The sequence below is a fragment of the Sciurus vulgaris genome, assembly GCF_902686455.1.
Source record: "Sciurus vulgaris genome assembly, chromosome: 7".
NCBI lineage: Eukaryota > Metazoa > Chordata > Mammalia > Rodentia > Sciuridae > Sciurus > Sciurus vulgaris.
Genome location: NC_136467.1, coordinates 46173244 through 46194577, shown reverse-complemented (window position 1 = coordinate 46194577; position 21334 = coordinate 46173244). Strand labels below are relative to the sequence as shown.

The 21334-nt window shown below is 36.5% G+C and overlaps 1 protein-coding gene across 3 annotated transcripts in view; it reads right to left on the bottom strand.

Annotated features, from left to right (window-relative positions):
* Positions 1-21334, bottom strand: part of MAN1A1 (mannosidase alpha class 1A member 1) — a 162733-nt gene that overhangs the window by 9765 nt on the left and 131634 nt on the right. For all 3 annotated transcript variants that reach the window (XM_079148053.1, XM_079148054.1, XM_079148055.1), the window contains exons 7-11: positions 15739-15862; positions 13206-13299; positions 4530-4645; positions 1995-2214; positions 1077-1249 (exon numbers count right to left, since the gene is read on the bottom strand). In XM_079148053.1, coding sequence (XP_079004179.1) covers positions 1077-1249; positions 1995-2214; positions 4530-4645; positions 13206-13299; positions 15739-15862 — 727 coding nt within the window. The remainder of the gene's footprint in view (positions 1-1076; positions 1250-1994; positions 2215-4529; positions 4646-13205; positions 13300-15738; positions 15863-21334) is intronic.

Here is a 21334-nt window from a genome sequence, read left to right as displayed (position 1 = left end):
TCATGATAAGACACAGTAAGTGAAGAGGGTAACAGGCAAGATTCATCAAAGGATTTCAAAGATATTAGTTAAATTCTACACAAAGGCAGTATTCATTTTAGATTTCCTGAGAGAAGTTATTCCTAAGGACAGTTTTTAAAGAAAGCTGACTGTCTAACAAAGAGCATTAGAGAATGAGACTGTAATTAAAGCAGTTGCTTGTTCTTATTCCCCAAATTTCCTCCCACTTCTTTCAGAATAATGGCTTTTAAAATTAGACATTGTTTGATGCATATCCTGGAGGGCACCTCCTCTGGCATCTAGCGCACAAAATGTCCAATAGATTAGTTTAGGAAGATAATATACCATATTTAGCAGGAAAAGACCCAGGAGATGACAGACAATTAAAATGACATACAAGAACACATGACAAGTTAACAGATACTCAGAGAAACCTGTGACTAATGAAGGAATACTCTTACACAAAGTAAGTTTTCTATTTTGAGACAGGGTCTCACAAATTGCCCAGGCTGGCCTCAAACGTGCCATCCTCTTGCCACAGCCTTCCCAAATAGTTGGGATTACAAGCATATACTACCATGTCTGACCAAAGTAATAATTCTGTAAATTCTTTCTAAAAGTTAATCTAAGGAGCTCATTTACTCTGAAGTAAAAGTATATATTATAATTTAAAGCCTAAAGACCAACTCAAGCAATCATGTACCTGCAGAGTTTCTTAAAAGAGACAAAAGAGAGGTGAATATCCCCAACTTGCCAGCAATCCTTTCTAGAATTAAGTGACCATTGTTTCTATAGTCATGGGAACTTAATGTTACATATCTCCATCAATACTCAAGTCTACCAGTAGTATCCTTCTATCACTGATTTACAAAGTGAAACTGAAGCCAGGGTGAGGGAAGGATTTAATTAGAAATACTCAGTACTGAATGGGAAAAAAAAAAAAAAAAAAAAAAAAAAAAAAACCTGCCCAAAGCTTTAAGCATCATAGAGAAGTTGAGATGCCACATTTATAGGTATTGCTGAACATTTTTCATTAAGACACCAATCTATAAGAAACATGCAAATTAGAGCATCACCTCTACAGCTTCCCAGGCCCATTTCCTGTACTGTGGATCATGAGTCAGTCGCCACATATACATGTAAGTCTCAATCACTTCTGGTCGTAAAATGTAGTATTTTTCGTTTTGCCTTGTAGCAATGGCTTCGACACCGCCATCAAATCTGAAAGCTTCTGGTCCCAGTTTCATAACTAAAGGACATGCAACAGGTTAACAAGGATTATTATATGCATAATGCTTAGTGTCTATAACTTCAATGAGACTAGAAAGTACTTAATAATAGTCAAGACAGATTAGTTATAAACATTACATGATACACAAAATTCAATATGCTTTCAAAATTTAGTCATCTAAAAGAACCCGTTTCAGAAAATAGTAAAAATCTTGTATTCTTTTTTTTCCATTTGACCCCCATTTACTGAGTATCCATCAGGTGAGCTCAAGACACCATAACACACCTTTCTAGTTAGCTGGAAACTCCGTGGTTGAGAATTTTGTCATTCTGTCACAAAAAACCAGTTATTTAATCTTCATGCTTCAAGTTCATGTTTTATAAAAAGAAAACCAGTCAGACTCATAGTCTATTTTATAGAGAAGATACATGGAAAAGGTTCATATTGGTTTATAATTTTTTTTTTTTTTGGGTACTGGGTCAGAGACCCTCACCCAATGTTATTTAGTAAAAGCAGGAGTCAGTAAATTTTGCTGGCTTAGTCTTTAGGTCTGAGTTTTTGTTACTTGGCAAACTAAGAGTAGATGCTTTTAGGTATAAAAGCAGTGCCTGTTAAGAGTAAAAATATACGATACTAATTGTGGTCATCAGTTTCACCGGGCCCAGTGGATAGTCTTTTGATGGCTGCAGAGTGACAAATTCTTTACCAAATGAAATCAAAGCATGTGGGAATGGATTATAAATGAAGAATAATAGGTACTCACAGGTACGGTTATAAGATTCATGACAGGTACGTGCAATTTCAGCCCCGAGTTCAAGGTAGTGTTGGGCCAGGGCTTCAGGTGCTCCATCTGCCCCAAGCGCAAACATGCCTCCAGCAAAGCAGGTGAGGTGGCCCATCTTGTGTTCCAGGAGGCCCCCTTTCCACTCAGCAATGTAAGTCAGTCCCCCACTAGACTTGCGGATTAAGTGAGTCTCAATGGCCTGAAAATAGTACTTATTTTAACACTGTGTAATCTCTTCTCAAATTTATACAAACTCTATAGTATTATTATACTATCATTAAAAAATGACTTATGATTTGAGTTTGGTGTTACAAATTCAATTTAACCAGAAATGTTGTGTCATTGCTTTCTTTGTGCTTCTAGCGAATGCCCTGGTTTGATTAGTTAGAATGTTCATTGTTGGGCCAACATGTTGATTTTGTTTGGTTCTGTGACCAAGTACATGTTATCCCTGTCATTATGTACAACTATAATGCACCAATAAAAATATGGAAAAAAAGAAAAAAATTAAAACATAAAATAAAAGGAAGTTTAATATACACAAAAAAAGGATTTTCAGAAAGCGTATTTGGGAATAGTAGATAGAGAAGAATGAATTAAAATGAATACACAAGAAGATAAAACCTTTTCTATCTTTATTAGAAATAAACAAATGAAACCAAGATGGTTATGAAATAAATGAACATGCTACTGTGCTCATTAACTGTGGTTAAGCTAATTTTATTGATGGTTTAGTTATTACATTAATATTTCATTCTTATTTAATGCAACTGAACATCTTAGCTATTTACACTTCTCATAACACAAATTGCAATAAAGTCCTTCAAGCAGATACTTGTTCATCACCCAAGAAATTATTCTTTCTACATGGCAAGAGTAATAGCTTTTGAGCATAGATTAGAGAAACATTATTACCCTGTTATGGATCCTGAATAAAGTGCTATATTATTTTTGGCAGGATTCTGACCAACTAGGCTACTTCCTAAAATAAACTACAATGAAATTCCAAGATCTTCAAAGCAGTAGTTTTGTGTGGAACTAGGAAAATGTAAATAAGTACAAAGAGTGAAAAATAGTCTTTAGTGGTGCTAATAAATTTTTATGTTAAGGCTATCACAAATTAATTAAGAAGGAAATACATATTCTGTGGTTTAATCCTTCCATATTTGAGAAACACCTCCCTATTGTAGATTCTTACTGTGGTCTCTCAATAGTGCCAGAATAACCTGCTGAAATCTCAAAAGTATTTTGTTATTAAACCAACCAAAGAAAAATATCCCTCTGGTATAAAATGGTTTCCAGAATCCAGTGGAAGCTGAAACTAATTAACCATATCTTCAGTAACTCAACTATCCTGAATGAAAATGTAAGGCATCCTCCCCTTGAAAATGATGATGATGATGATTTTTTTAAAGACAGGGTCTTCCTATGTTCCTTGGGCTGGCCTTTAACCCCTAGACTCAAGAGATTCTCCTGCCTCATGTTCCCAAGTAGTTGGGACTATAGGTATATAATGATCTTTTAAAATACAAGTTAGCAGAAAGAACTTTTGTCATATATGACAGTGCCACTTCTCAAAATCAGAAGTTTAATTGTTCTACCTTTTCTCCCTCAGTTGAGAATATGAAATGGGTTGAAAATGTTTTTGCTATTAAGAGAAACAGGAAACACTTTGACTTCATTTATTACTAATGGATTTGTCAATGATTTGCCTAAACAGAATATACTAAAGTTGCATGGGTAGAGTTCCAGAAACCTGGAGGAAATATTTAAAATGATAGTTTTAAGCTCTTCTTCTTGGAATATAGAGATCTTAAGAGGGCCACAAAGTATACAGTTTAACACGTATTTGTTCCCTCTTACTCCTTCTGTATTAGAGTTTTTGAAAACTATTAATGAGCTTCCCTTAAATACTAGCTTGTTCAGATTTTTTATGTGTAGATTTCTTTTCAGTACTGCCCATATATCTCTGGAAACAAGTTTACTTTGGGATTGTGTATAATCTTGGGTAATTTTAATTTAGTCAATTTTCAGAGTATAAATTCAAGATTTTTCTCCTGTAATTTAAAATATAGCTCATATTCATGAAGGAAGAATACAGTCTTGCATTGCTTAATGAGGAGATACACTCTGAACAATGTGCTATTAGGTGATTTCATTGTATGACTATCATGGGCAGTACAAACTAAGAGAGCTATGATGTTAGTAGGCAATATAATTTTCTGGGATCACTGTCATACATATAGTCTGTCACTGTCTATGCTATGTGATGCATGACTCTTCATGTGGCTTGTGAGGTTTGAACCATGTAAAAAACTTGTAACTGCTCTATCAGAACTAAGAACGTCACCTATGATTACTATTGTTACATTTATATTGGCACACATTGCACTCTGCTTAGCAGGAGATAATTTTGTAACCCACTCATATAGTATTTCATTTCATTAAAGCTTGATTAATATGCAAGTTATAAGTCAGAACTCAGTGGTGAAGATGATTTAAATATCAGGTTACCTGAATAGCATCAAAATACATCTTCTTAGCTTCCAGATCTCTCTTGTCCGACATTAACCATGCCTTGAGCAAATATTCATAAAAGCTGTCTCCAAGTCCTCCAACTGATACATGATCTGAAAAAAAGAGGGAAATGAATTTCAGAGTGACTCAGCTTTTAATTCAGATAATGCAGCAAAATCACATTAGCAACTAGGATGCAAAACCCCATGTCGACTGCAGCTTGTTACATTTAAATTTCAACAAATCTCTTATTTTCAGATATTCTGAAATAAGCAGATGGACTGTGAACTAATGTGATGTACACTTAATAATTACCAGAGTAGTTTCATAAACAAAATGATAAAAGATATTTAATGATACGTAATTCTAAAAATTTAGTTAAAAATACCAAATTAAAATGCTTCACAGTGTGTATTTAAATAAATTTTTGTTTTAGTTCTGAATAATATAAAATTCTGTGAAACCCATGAGTTTTAGCAAATCTTAAGGAGTGACTAGTAAAACAACATTTCTCAGGTTCTTGCAATTATTATTATTATATGATAAGTTTTCTAGTGCTGAAAGGTCAAAAACGGATGGGGTGGAGACAGTAAGAAAGAAGATAGGGCAGCAGAAGTTTCTCCTCCTAAAGCTTCATTCTTACAATCTACCTCCATTGCAATTTATTATACCTGATGCACTGGAAATATGAGCAACTCTCTATAACTATGGGTATGTCTCTTTAGTTTACAAGCAAGAAACCTGAGACTTAGAGAAGCTAAATGGGACTACACTGATCAGTGCCATCTGACTCCACAATCCACATAGGGCCTCATGTTAGGATCTGCCTGCTCAACACCATAGGCCATCAAATATATATATGTGTTTTTCCCTATAACTTGAACTTAATATTTTTATTTTTCAAGCATATTTGTTTCTAAAGCCAGAAATGTAATCTATTTGAAACATCATTCCTAGAATTCAGAGAATTTGAGCATAAACAAGATAGCCTTTTAAGTTTTATAACTTAAAACTTGTTTATCTATTTAAAAAATAAAATTTTTACTTGTTGACATAGTCATACAAAATAATCACATATATATATTTTCTGTTCTCCCGATGCCTTCCCCAACAACTTCACTTGGATGTCTACATGGGCATCTAAAATCAAAGAGACTAGAAACTGAATTCATTATCTTTTCCTCCTAAGTTTTATCTTCTGCTCAGGTCTCCACCCTTCCATTTATACCCTTAGAAACTGGTGGTCAATGGGTCTAAGGGCGTAGTTCAGTGGTACAGTGCTTGTCTAGCTCACAAGAGGTCCTGGGTTCCATCCAAGTACACAAAAAAGAAATCGAGTAGTCATTCTTTACTACTTCTCTCTCGTTTTCACACACAATGAATTCCCAAACTCTAAAAATTTTACTTTGAATCCATCTACCCTTCTCTTTCCTCACCAGTACCTTCCTGGTTCAAGCCACCGCTACTTCCTACCTCTGCCTCTGCAATGGTCAATTATTTCATTTCCTGCTTTCATTCTGGCGGTGTGTGCTATGTCTACTGAAATGTGTTAAAATTCAATAGAAAGTTCAGTTCCTCAGTCATGATTGTGCTCAGTAGCTTCATGTAACTCTTACTATACTGGACAGGAAAGATACAGAACATTTCTATCACTGTAGAAGACTCTAACAGCAGAACCACTCCAGTCTATTTCCCACACTAACGTCAGAGAAATCTGACCTGTTACTTAAAGTCCTTCAATTCTGTGTCTCTGAAGACTAAGGAGCCCTGCAAGCTCTCACTCTTCTCTATATTATCAGTCTTGATCCACTTGCTCTTTGTTCACTTGCTCTATGGCCCTTCCTCAAAAATATAAGGCTCCATCCCACTTCAGTGATTCTGTGGGCCTTGTTCTCTCTGAACAAGCCCTGAAATGCATATTCTTCATATCTAGGATCAAATGGTACTTCCTCAATGAAGCCTTTCCTGAAGCCCCCACTAGGTTCTCCATCACAAGCTTTCTGATAGCACACATTTACCACACTTGTAATTTCACAATGTGGTAGAACTGTTTTCTACCACTCCCACAAGATCATGACCCAAGAGAGCAGAGACCACTATGTTTCCCAGTCCACACCAGCCTCTACAAAGTATCTTGCACTCAATAAACAATTGACAAGAAAACCAAAATTCTTCTAAGTCAGCCTTCATATGGACTCCTTGTTCAAGCTCTAAGGGCCATATTGTTAAGTATTGAAATATGCAACTTCCTTATTGCAGAAAGTCCAGAATTATATTAGTGAATCTTAATGGAAAAATGTGAGTCTAATTCTCAAAATGAGTGTGTTTGAAGTGACCTTTACAGTTTCCTAAATAAATCACCATAGAAACCTCTGACATTTACAAACTAAATACACTAAGTACTGTCTCGTCAATAATAAGCCCTGTTGTCATAAACGTGATTGTAGGAGACAAATGCAAGTGATGCATGGTAAAGCAAATCACTGTCCGGTTACTGTCAAAATAACAAGGGCTAAATGAAGTAATAGGGAACGATGGCCATGATCCAGACATGTCCTTCAGAGTTATAGCAACAAGAGCTGAAAACCAGCAGCCAGAAGCAGCTTGGTAATTTTTTCCCTTGGGTTATGATTCTGTAATGACTAGAAGAAGCAGGTTTGGGCACTGGGAGATTTTTAAAAAAGGAAAAAGAATTGTGCAATAATATATTTGCTTTAATGTTGGTAAATGCTAGTTAACTTTTAAAATGTTCTTCCTATTAAAATTTCACATTTGGAAAAAAATCAAAATAAAGGAACATAAAGGTGAAACATGTCTTTCTGATAATTAACACACCCCCTCACTAAACTTCCCCAGGGCCAGGATGACAGTTTGCATTAGCAAACTGTTCTGTGTAAACATCTTTGTGAACGTAGGAGAGAAGGTGCCTGACTTTTCAGAAGGAAAGTACTGCCGTTTTTTAAAGGAGCATATATGGTATTTTTATTCTAACTGTCTACTGTAGTCATGCAAATATTATGTTCTTCTCTGAAGGGTAAGTTACAGTTTTCTTTGTGATGGGAATAGGTTCCTTTAATGAATTTCTAATATCTAAAAGGGAGAGAAAACGCAATAAAGAACAAAAGCACTAAGACAAAAGAAGATTAAACTAGTCAATATCTCTACTACTTAATTGGTAGATTTTATCAGAATCTGAATTTCTCTTTTGAAACAATTCCGGGTCATACTAGTGATATCACAAACACACACTTGTTATTTATATATGTGATAATTGTTCTGTGTGTATTCTGTGTATAGACATGGAATCCCACATCCAGCATTGATGGTCACAAAACCTGTTTATATTATCAGTGGCCAGGAGGGAAAGATGCTTCTCAGCCACAACTGAGGAGCAGCAGCAACTGTTAAAAATAAAGAGAATCGTTAGTAAAACCAGAGCAGAAGGGTCAGATACAAAGCACTTGAGTATTCACAAACTTCAATTAAGTAAACCTCCACTAGGTGCAAGATACAGTGTGCCAGATTGACAAAATATAAACAAGACAGGGTTGCCACCCTCCAAAGCTCTGGCTCCCTGAGTAGATGTGTATGTACATGAATCATCAGGAAAAGGATTGCTCAAAGAGCCAGGGTAGGAGAGAAAGAGGTAGAGGATACTTCAAATTCCAAGAAGGGTGTTGAAGAAGAAGGCTTCTGGAAGAAATGGCAATCAAGCTGGGCCTCAGTAGAGGAAGAAGAGAGGCTGAAGGGCTAAGGAAAGAGCACAAGCATAGATATGGCCGAGCAGGCCTTGATTCAAGAATAAAAAAGTAAGTGTGCCTTTGTGGCCAGAACAGAGGATGGAGGCTGGGGGAGGAGGACACGAGACTCATCAATGCTGTTTGTATTCCCATCAGGAAACTGGCCCATAAGCAATCCAAACATAAAGGACTGTTTGTATCAGGAAAAAGGGCCAAATATATAGCATAGGAGTGACCTGGAAGGTGAAGCCAGAATGTTCCAACACAGTTGGCTCTTCTGTCCCTCTTTGTAATAAGTCACTTCTATATCCTAAATTAAAGAGAGAAGATGGTAAATGAAGGAGACTAGTCTTCAACTTGTGAAATCTGTGATGAAGAGGTCTCCAACAATGGTTACCCCTTAGGAGTTATATATGAACATTGTCTATCTCAGTAGTCTAGTGGTCTTGAAATGTTTTAGTCTCAGCACTCCTTACACTCTTACAAATAAATGGTACTCCTAAGAACTTGATTATGTAGTAGCTATCAGTATTTATCATACAGGCAAATAAAAACACATTAAAAGTATTTTTGTTGGTTGATTCATTAAAAATAACAATCATACATCCATTATGTAAACATAAATAGATATTTCTCATACGAATGTGATATTTTACAAGACAACAACAAAAAAATTAGTGGGAAGACTGACACTGATTTACATTTTTCCAAATCTAAGCATTTGCATTCCTAGGAAACGGGTGGGTTATCACATCTACTCTAATTTCAATCCATTGCTACGTGTTGTTTTGGCTAAAATATGTGGAGAAAAGTTAGACTCACATAGTTGGAAAAAGGAAGAGTAGTATGTATAATATTGTTTTCAGATAATTGTGGATATTTTTCTTCAATATTGTGATAAAACTCGACATTTGGTTTTTAAAGGTTAAAGTTTTTTAAAAGGTTAGTTGAACTGTAGAATCAGAAATTACACCAATGAATTTCTGTACTCTTACATAAAAATCTATTACTCTATCTTGCATTTTGAGTGGATCTTTCTCTCATGCATGATTTTGTAATAGCATGCACTGGTCATCTGGAAAATACTGGTTCTCTGAGTTATGCAGATCTTCCAAGTGTTGACACATTTCATTATATACTATGAAAAAAAATGATTTGTTAACATCACCACTAATCTTATAGGCACACTATTGGTGTCAAGCACATGGGGGCATATACAAGTTTTCCAAAATTCTTATTTTTATTTTGAAACTCAAATTTTATCATCATTGGCACAAATACTGTCACTTGTCCTTTAAGTGACAGGTTCATTTTTGAGATCATGTCTGCTAATTACCAATGTCTGAATAAACAGTTTGCTTTTAGCTGTTCTTCTAAGTAGAAATGGTGATCCATGAAGCAACAATCACAATAATCTCAAAGCAACTGACAATCAATAATAATTGATAATCAGCAATAACTTGCAACTCAATCACGAGCTTTCCCTTTATACACTATTATTTTTCATTGTGTAATAGAAGTATTCTCTGTGTGCATTCATTTCATCATGTAGAACATTATCATGACATGGACTCAAGAGTTGACATTTACTAGAATCAATAATTATTTTACCACTTCATTAAGAATATTCATAAAAACATAACTCAACATTGTAGAAGCTATAAATACTAAACCTAAGGCCAACCTCATTCTAAATGGAGAAAAATTGAAAGCATTCCCTCTAAAAATTCGAACAAGACAGGGATGCACTCTTTCACCACTTCTATTCAATGTAGTCCTTGAAACTCTAGCCAGAGCAGTTAGAAGAAAGAAATTAAAGGGATACGAATAGGAAAGGAAGTACTCAAACTATCCTTATTTGCCAATGACATGATTCTATATTTAGAAGACCCAAAAAACTCCACTAGAAAACTAGAACTCATAAATGAATTTAGCAAAATAGCAGGATATAAAATTATCACCCACAAATCAATTGATTTCCTATATAAAAGAGAAATGAGGAAAACTATCCTATTCACAATAGCCTCAAAAAGTTTGGGGAATCAATTTAACAAAAGAGGTACAAGATCTCCACAATGAAAACTACAGAACTCTAAAGAAAGAAATTGAAGATGACTTTAGAAGATGGAAAGACCTCCCATGTTCTTGGATATGAAGAATTAATATTGTCAAAATGGCCATATTACCAAAAGTGCCATAAAGATTTAATGAAATTCCTATTAAGGTTCTGATGACATTCTCCATAGAAATAGAAAAAGAAATCATCTAGAAAAATAAGAAACCCAGAATAGCCAAAGCAATCCTCAGTGAGAAAAATGAAGTAGGAGGCACCACAATACCAGACCTTAAATTATACTATAGAGCTATAGTAACAAAAATGGCATGGTATTGGCACCAAAACGGACATGAAGATCAATGGTACAGAGTAGAATACACAGACGCAAACTCACACAAATAAAATTATATCATACTAGACAAAGGCATCATAACATACATTGGAGAAAAGATAAACTCTTCAAAAAATGGTGCTGGAAAAATTGATAATCAATGTATAACAAGATGAAATTAGATTCCTTCTCTGCATAAAACTCAACTCAAAGTGGATCAAGGATCTAGGCATTAAACCAGAGACCCCATGCCTACTAGAAGAAAAAGTAGGCCCAGCTCTCCAACAGAGACAAATTCCTCAACAACTCCTTATGTACAAGAAGTAAAATCAAGAATCAATAAAGGGATGGATTCAAACTAAAAACCTTCTTCATAGCAAAGGAAACAATCAAGAGTGTGAAGAGAGAGACTACAGAATGGGGGAAAATCTTTGCCACCTGACCCTCAGAGCTTAATCTCCGGGATACATAAAGAACGCAAAAAAAGAAAAAACACCAAAAGAATCCCGAATAACCCAATTGATAAATGGGCAGAGGATCTGAAGAGACACTTCACAGAAGAAATACGACTGGTCAACAAATATATGAAAAAATGTTCAATGTCTTTAGCAATTAGAGAAAAGAAAGTTAAAACTACACTGAGATTTCATTTAACTCCAGTCAGAATGGCAATTATCAAGCATACAAGTAACAATAAATATTGAGGAGGATGAGGGAAATAAGGTACACTCATTCATTGTTGGTGGGACTGAAAATTGGTGTAACCACTCCATGCTGGAAAACAGTATGGAGATTCCTCAGAATACTTGGAATGGAACCCGCCAATTGACCCAGTTATTTTACTCCTTGGTTTATACCCAAAGGACTGAAAAATCAGCATACTACAGTGATGCAACCACATCAATATTTATAGCAGTTCAACTCACAATAGCTAAACTATGGAACCAACTTATGTGCCCTTTGAGAGATGAATGGATAAAGAAAATGTACATATACACAATGGAGTATTACTCAGTCATAAAGAAGAATGAAATTATGACATTTGTCAGTAAATGAATGGAACTGGAGGCTCTCATGCTAAGTGGAAGAAGAAATAAAAGGCCAAATGTTTTCTCTGATGTGCAGATGCTGACTCACAATAGGTAGCTGGGGTCAGGTGGCGGGGTTGGGGAGGGAGAAGAGGAGGTTCATCAGATTGGCCAGGGTAGAGTCACGGGGAGAGAGAGGGGATGGGAATAAAAAAGACAGTAGAATGAATCAGACATAACTTTCCTATGTTCACATATGAATATATGAACAGTGAAGTTCCATATCATGCACAACCACAAAAATGGGAAGTTACATACTCCATGTATATATGATATGTCAAAATACATTCCACTGTCATGTATAACTAAAAAAAATATATATAAAAAAAAAGAACATTCAAAAAAACCTGGCATCTCTTTCTTTCTTTCTTTCTTTTTTTTTTTAATTGTGGTGAAGAATATAATGAGTATTAATTCTGTTTGGTGTCTGCCGTGCTTCTCGCTAAGGCTTTGGCAGTCCTACCCACTGTTGCTCTTACAACTTGAGTGTAGATGTCAGCACAATGAAAAGCTGGAAAGTTTCCATAATATCATCAGAGTACTTTTGACCTTGTGGACCCCTAGGACTTCCCATGACACCAGCCTACACTGAATAAATAGCAACCTTCACTATAATCCATCACCAACACACAAATATAAATTTTAGCACACTTTTTATTTTCTGCTGAGTTATTCTTTAAAGAAACACTTCTGAAATAACAGTGAGGCCTAATCATCTAAGAATATGATATTTAAATATAATGAAAACTCACTAATTCGAGTGAAATTGTAAGGCAATGCCAAAACTCACCACAGCCAGGCAACTCATGTAATATCCTTCACTTGCTTTCAGATGTTGCTTAGTCTACCACTATTCTATCCAAGTTAGCTTGAGAACATTTCTTTCACTTAGTCTCAAGTCTGTATAACCTGCTTGAAATTATCTGAAGATTCTGAAGTGAGTGAATGATCACAAGTTCTTATATGATGCTTATTCCTATTTTAAAGGTAATTCTACTGGCAAGAAATCTTTATCTGGCGGCTTAAAGTTAAGCAGAGAAAGCTCCCTGTTTGTACCTCCATGCAAAAAGTCAGAAAACATTATGAAGTGGGATGACTGAGTTGTTCTGGGCAAAACCCTCATCATTAGCAGAGAGGAATACGTTCTTTTTCCAGCCACATGGTCAGCTTGTCGGGGACTGACAACCACACCTCCTCACCAGACCTTCCCTCTTTCTGATGAATACCTTTGAATGTGCTCATATGACATACTTACAGTTATACATGGAAAATCAAATGTCCAGTTTCTGGATAACACAATCTGTCTTATGATAGACACTTGTTTATTAAAAGAGCCACTCTTCTCTTTTCTCTTTTTCTTAACCTTTCCTCAGTAAGCTGTGTGCTCCCTTTCTGCTCCTAGCACAGTGCTGGGTACCATGAAGAGCTACCTAAAGGAATGCTAATCTTTTGACTTACGTTGACCCCACTGTCCACTACTGGGGTTCAGATAGTTAGGATAAAGGCCTTCTGGTTTTTCCAATTTGTTCAGGACTTTTCGAATATTCATTACCTACAACAGAAAACAAAATGTTACTATGAAAAATCTAAGTAAAAATTTTCATGTCATTCTTTTTTGATTATTTTGCCACTCTAGAAAAAAATAAGTGGATTTAGATGATGACAAGTTAGAACAAAGATAGCTGCCATTAGTTTATTGTTGCAAAAATAATAGGTGACTATAATCTCAGTGATTATTTACAATAATGGGTCCCTACCATACTAGGAACTAAAGATATAAGTGGGTAAATAAAGTCACTGTTCTCTTAGAATTTTAGGGGGATGACACAGTGAAAAAAAGCAAATAAAAACAGTATGGTAATAGAAGAGAAATATAATGAAAATTAAAAAAAATAGTATCCCTTCTCAAATTCATATGTTGAAGCTCTAACCCTCAATGAGATTGTATATGGAGATGGGGCCTTTGGGAAGTAATTAGGTTAAGGAGGTAGAACCTTCATGACAGAATTATTGCTGTTAAAAGAGACTTGAGATCTCTCTCTCTCCCTCTCTCTCTCTCTCTCTCCTCTCTCTCTCTCTCTCTCTTTGTGTAAAAATAAGTCATTTGAGCACATGGTAGGATAGTGAGAGCCTGTAAGTCAAGAGACTTCAGAATGAAAACTATCTTGTTCACACCTGGATCTTGGATTCTGCAGCCTTCAGAACTGTGCGATATAAATTTCTGTTGTTGAAAAGCACCCAGTCTATGCATGTATGTTTTGGAAGTCTGAGCTAAGACAGAGGGTGACGTACAGAGCAAGGTGAGGTAGAGAAGTCATACACTGTTAGGATGGTGGGAAGGCTGACGTGTCTGAGCAGAATATTCAAGAATGAGGGAGCAGGTCATGGAGAAATGTGAAGGAAGAGCATTTGAGCAGAGGAAGGAATGCATACCAAAAGTCCTAAGAAGAGATTGGGTTTGGTAAGGCCCCTGAGATCAGAGGTGAGGAAGCAAAGGGGAGAATGTCGGCAAGCACATAGGAGAGTGGGCAGGGGCAGGGCACACAGACCTCACAGGAAACAATAAGAGCTGTTATTACTCCAAGTATCAGCAAAGGCTTGCTGTTTAATAGCACTGGTGTGACTGAGGGGGCAAGAGAGCAAACAAGTCAGGTGGCCACTGCAGAGTCCAGATGAAAAACTACAGGTCCTGGACCAGGATGGCAGCAGAGGCAACAAGATAGTGCCAGAGGATTTCTTGATGAAGTAGACCTGGGGTTTACAAAGAGAGGAACCAGGATGACCTCAGCGTCTTTGGCCTGAGCCACTGGATAAACTGACATGCTACTTGCCCAAATGGTAAAGACTCAGGTAGAAGTCTGTCTGGGGTTGGGTCTGGGACTGGGGATTTTAAGTAGGACCTATTAGGCCTCCTAGTGGAGATGTTGAATAAATATTTTGTATAAAATCTGGAGTTCAAGGTACAGGTTGGAAATTATAAAAAGGGATTCAATATAGAAATGGCATATGAACCATGACATTGGATGAGACAATATAGAATGGGAATATAAAAATGAAGAGACCCAGGTTTGAGTCCTGGTGCTTTCCAATTCTTACAGGTTGGGGTAGGTTCCAACAAAAGAGGTGAAGGAGCACCCAGAAGGAAGAGGCAAACCAGGAGAGTTTTATATGCCTGCAGCCAAGTACAAAGTGTGTCTCATGAAGAAGGAGCTGGGGCTGGGGTTGTGGTTCACTGGTACAGCACTCGCCTGGCATGTGTGAGGCACTGGGTTCAATTATCAGCATCACATAGAAAAATAAATAAAGATATTGTGTCCATCTACAGCTAAAAATATTTTTTAAAAAAGAGAAGGAGCTGACCAGCCATACTGAATGCCAAGAGGACAGGGAAGACAAGGGGGAGAGTGGACAAATGGCTTCAGCAATGTGGTATTCATGGGTCACTATGTTAAGTGTTGATGGGAAGAAAGGCCCAGATGGATAGGGTTCAAGAGTGGGAGACAAGGAGAGAAGACAACAGACAGAGCCAACTCTCTCAAGAAATTATTATGAAGGGAAGCAGAAAAGTGGGATGAAAGCTAGGTGGATATGCATTTATCCAAATATCTATGGAACTGCTTCCTAAAAACTAGAAATCAATTCAAGTCTTACCTCACATTTGTATAACATTTTAAGTCTTTCAATGTGCTTGCTTCCTGTAGTCCATGCAACATTATATATTTTCGATGAGGAAAAAAATTTAGACAGATGAAGTAACTTAGAGTACAGAGAGAAAATGGAGAAATAGGACTTCTCCTGAGTCAGACGGTGCCATGGAAAGACTGAGGGTTTGCAGTTTGGTCAAATGAAATGCTGCATGTTACAGACTTCTTGAGAGCTGTATGAACCCTGGTTGTTATTTTCCACATTCAATGTTACTAAATCTCCCAAGAGAGGATATTTTTTCTCATAAGACCTTCTTTGCAATGCAAGGTATATGGGAGAATCTCACCTTTTCAGCAAAAATGGGGTTTCCTGATAAATGACTCAAGTGCATAAACTCCAAATGCAGGGTTCCAAATTCTGCCAGAATACTGCTGCCTCCTGATGCCCAGGGCCAGTTCCTTCCAATACCACTAAAGGAGAAAAAAACATTGAAGAGTCATGGGTTAGACCAATTCCAGTTTTCACAGCTACATAGTAGAAGTAAGAGGCAGTTACAATGGTTTCTCAGCAAATTGTCCATGCTGAATATTGTGAAAGAGAGCATTGTTTTCTTTGGATATTGGCTTTAGGCTTTTCTTCTATCTCCAAATTGAAAATTAGTGTTGACTTAAGTCAGAAAGAAGAGGTTGTCTACTTGCCATTGATGAACAAACATTTAGCAAGATATAGTTGCTATGTAGAGATGTACAACCATTCCAAGTAGAATTTATAAAACAAAATCAGACTAAACACTCTTCCCCATGCCAAACCCTTAAACATCTTAATTAATGTCAGCTTGAGATTCTACTATAGTTTGTATCTTGAATTTTCCCCAAAGGCCCAAGTATGTAAGGGTGAGTCCCCATCTTAGAGTGACTGAGTGACTGTATAAATCTTTAAGAAGTGGGGCATAGTGGGAGGTCTTATGTCATTGGGGCATATTTGCAAAGAGGATAATGAAACCCCAACTCTTTCTTCTTTCTTCTGCCCACAACCTCCTGTCATGATGTACTGCCTTGCCACAGGACCAAAAGCAGGGCCAGCTAAGCATAGGCTAAAACCTCCAAAACTTTAGTCTAAAATAAACTATTGCTTTTTTACGTTTACCATCTCAGGCATTTTGTTATAATAACAGAAAGTTGACGGTTTCTACGGGATTTTAGACATTCACAATATTTAGAAAAATCTACTTGTATAGAAGATAATTTTCAAAGATTCATTAGTTATATATTTCAACTTTTTCCAAATCCTCCTTTCATTTACTAGATTTCCTTCCTTATGTTTATCTTCACATTATATTATCTATTTTATAAGGCAATAATATTCCTTATTCCTTGTCTTTATTTAACCTATGCTCAAGAATCCAAACACATTTGTGTTATACAAATATGGGAGATGTTAAAAGCATGAGATTTAAACGTTATTGCCTATGGCTCATCTTGGAGAATTTGTGTGTGTGTGTGCGCGTATGTGTGTGCGCATACACGCTGGGATGGAACTCAGGACCTTATGCATGGAACGCAAGAGCTGTACCATTTAGCTACATCCCCAGCCCAGGGTTACTTGCACACAAATACACAGGTAATCATTATTTGAAAATAAAAGAGATAGTCTAAGGGTTACATGTATACAAATACACATGAATTGCCTCTTGAGATGTGGTCAGATTCCTGCATACAGTTTATTTTTGGAGAAACACTTAAAATTGAAGACATGTGTTATAATTTAAATATAGTCAGTTATTCTCATGACCAATAAATTCCCTGTCCAGTATATGTAAATGCACTTTTTGGTTTTAGTTGAGATGCATATTTACTGCATACTATTTGCCAGGGATGAAGCACAGCATTGGGTTACAAGCATGGTTATAATAATGAATCACTCTTTGCTTAAAAACTTTACAGTGCAGTGGGAGAGAAAGGCCTAAGCATAAATAATCCAATAGAATATGGCAAATGCCAAGATCATGTGAGGAGATTTCCTAAGTATCTAAAGCCAGGACACACAATCCAATGTCATAGGGATCACAGACTTCTTTAGGTAGGAAAGTCATCAGGATAGGCATTAGTGAGGAAAGGAGAAAGGTGCTGGACATGGAGAGAATGTACAAGCACAAGGGCTAGCCAGGAACTTGTAGCTCCTGATGCTGGTGTGTGGAGGAAAAGGAGGGCAAGAAGAGCCCTTCTTGGGAGAGAAGGCTTAAGGAAAAGCTGAGGCCAGTTCTTGAAGGTTTGTGAATTCTCACTTTCCTCTCTTTCCCAGTCTATCCCATTTCAGTGCTTTCCATGGTGTTCCCTCAGTTTCCTAACTGAGCTCCTCTGCTCGGGTAAACCCTTTCAGCCCTGTCATTGGCTCTGCGACAGACTGCTGAGAAATGAGGAAGGGGAATAATGAGGACGGCTGGCGCCTGAAGTTCTGGGCTAGCCTCATTCATATTCTTGTTCTTTTTTAGAGCGAAACCTGGATTTTATTCCAAAACACAGATGTACAGTACTCCTAATAAAAGTCAAGAGAAATAAATCAGATATTTGAAAGTCACATATTCATTTATTTTAGAAAATGCCCTAAATTTTAGATTCTGGGAATGTGAGTCAGGTTTTATTTTCATTGTTAGTTTAGATAAAAGGAATGTCCAATCATCCAAATGGAATGAACAGCTACTTTCAGATTTTATTAACATATGGCCAGTACACATAGTAATTGGTCATTAATTTGTTGTCATGACATATCAGTTTTTTATTCCAGGCATTCCATCACTGAACAAAGTCAATAACCTATTCAGCAAAACAAAAAGTGTCCATATTTTTGAGAAGTCTTAAAAACAAAGCAGCAATGTAAGACAGGATTGGTTTAAAAGGGTATGACTTTATCCTGAAGTAGAAAGAGAACATGGTACTGAAGAAGCCTAGTCTGTCTTCCAAATCTTCAGGGACTCATTCTTTTCAGTTCAGGGGTTTAGAGTGTGTAGTGACACACTCAGATGTGTAGCTAAGCAACATAAATGTCCTAAATGAAACTCGAATTTCTTTTGCATCCATGCATTTGTTCTGTGCTAATGCAGAATCAAGAGAAAACAAGAGATCGAAGGACAATTTTTCAATACAAAAAATTAGAAAAAAATTTTAAGGTCCTTTCTTCATTTTCCTTCCTTCATCCTCCTGATACTCATATCAGAAGAAAAATAGTACTCTTTTCTATCACTGCTTAATTTATTAGGAACAAGAACATTAAAAGCATATATCATATTATTATATTAATAGAAAGAAGGCTGGGTTTAGAATACATGGTATGTTTTTAAGAAAGGATAGCTCTGGTTATCATGCATTCAACCTACAAAATTAAGATATTTCAGTAAAATTATTTATAAAATCAGTGGTTGTAATGGTTGCATGTAAATAGACATCAGAGAGTGGTTCAAGAAACTCTAAAGGGCACAACTCTACCTAGAGATTACAAAGTTCTTGTCTTTTCTTGCAAAGTCCTGAAGGTTGACCTAGGGAGAACACAGGGCATACATAACTGGCCATCACAGCTGACATGTGTGTCCTGGAAATGGCTATCTCCACTCTTGCATTGCAAGTAGGCACTGAGTCAAAACCAAGTTTTGGTCACTCACCTGAAGAGGGGGTGCACAGAATGATTTATAAGGTCTTTTTTTGCCTCCGGAGTCTAAGTCTACTGAGGAATCTATACATTTATAAGGCTCTAATCACTATGATGAAGTATGGACAGTAGGCCCACCTACAAAGGTGGGCTAGTGACAAAGGGAACTGAATTAAGAGAGCATTCTGCTCTTGAGTCTGTAGGTCAGGGTGTCCTGGGTATTCCATGTTACCAAAGGCCAGGAATGCTAGACCTGTGGGCCCAAATGATTCTCATTTCTGGGAGAAGAGAATTTGAAATGTCTTAAACTATAGTGCCATAATCAGTGTCTTAAAGGCAGTCGTGGTATTTTTTATCTGGTTTATTTTATAAAGACAAATTATATTCTAGAAAAACATTTTTAACACAAAATAACAGTCTGTGTTCAGAAACTATTAGTTCTATAGGACAGACATGAAAGGGAGGAATATTTAAATATTCCCAATCTCGTTATAATGATTACATTTTGAGCCAAAATGATGAGTTGGCTTACAGAAATGCATACACAAAAAGGCAATTAACATGATCTGGGGAGCTACCAAATGTTTGGTTCAAAGAATCCTGGAACAGAGCTTTAAACTGTTGTATCACTCTTGCTTCATTTATTTCTGTTTCTTCCAATCCCTAGTTCTTCCATTTTAAACTGGAATACTACTTAATATGTACATTTCAATTTCCAATTTAAGTTAAATTTTCAACATTCTACAAAGGTAATAATTATTTGAAAATAAAACATGTCACAACAAAAATAACTGCTTTTGGCAACTGAACTTAGAAACACATTTTTAAAGGAATTGAGTCACTATAATTCTTTATAGAATGTGGATTACTATTTTCTTTACAGACTGTTATTTGAGTGTGGTTTATTAGCAGTTGCATGTACTTCCTCATCCCATTGTACTCAAAAGCAAGAAAGCATAATTAATTGTTGACATCATAGCTCTGATAAGCAATGGGCTTTATATGCTTTTCCTTCTGCCTCCTGGGAATGGTTAACAGGGCCAGAGGAAGGAACTACAGTATTAATGGTGCTATTCCAATATATTGACTCCCATGGGAGAGCTGTTAACTCTTTTCCTAGAGCCCATAATGATTCAAGTAGCTGCAGGATTGTTCTGCAGGGATGGTGTGTCCTTTCGAAATAATCTTAAATTGAGGTAACTAAAGGTATATGTTATAGTGACGGCCCACACATACTCTGAATCATTAACAACTATATCTGGCTACTGGGATAATGAAATGCTAGAAATAAAGAATTTTAAAAATGGAAATGATTCTAAAAAATTGCTAGGTGACTATATCAACAAAGCATTGAATAGATACACAGTCCTAATTAGCTATGACTTTCGATTTACCCTTCCATGCCACTTGCTGTTCTATGCAAAATGGGAAATGAAGAGTTTTCATTAGAGAATAAAGAATAAAAAATACTTTGTTTTTGAGAATTCTTACCTGCATAATTTCTGATTAGCTGATCAGTGAGCAAACTCCCTTCAAGTTCATAGTTCACAATACAGTTTACTCTTTGGGGTGATGAATTTATCCATTTTTTGAAGAAAAACTCCCCCATATCCTATACATTATTATAAAGCCTTAATCTTGTATGCAAATGAATGGCACACAGGGATATTTAATGCAAAAGAGCAAATAATGTGATATTATTCCTTTTGGATTTTAGTACAAATTAAGGAAGAATAATTAGAAATCTCATGAATGACTGTTTCATTTAGCTGTATTCCCAAAGCTAACTGATTTTGAGATAAAGCAATTTCAGCTTCACTTACAAATGTCTCCTTCCTAAAAAGGTCTGCACAGTGCTAATCTTACAAGTTTACATTCTAAGATCTCAGTAGGAGTTGGACTAACACTTCTAGGGGACTAGCCAAGACACTTCTGCAGCCCATCCATAGGAAATCCTGTGGGGACTTCCATAGGAGAACTATCTTCTCAGGGACAAAGTGGTTAACAAAGGACACATTTGATTGAATTCATTCACTACTGCTCTGAGCAGCAGCACAGGGGGTAAATTTCCAAGGAATTTCCACACTTAAACTCTTAACCAAAGGCTAACATGATGCTTGAAACTAGTCACGTCTTACTCAATCCTGTCTTGGATAGTTACCTCAGACGTGTTGAAATTGAAGACTTGTTTTAGTTTACTCTGACCCTCAGTACCCCTGTGTTTGCATCTGACCATATTGAATCGTGGAGGAAGTTGGGGGTTACAAAGACTGAGATGCTGAGGAACCCCCTCAAATTCC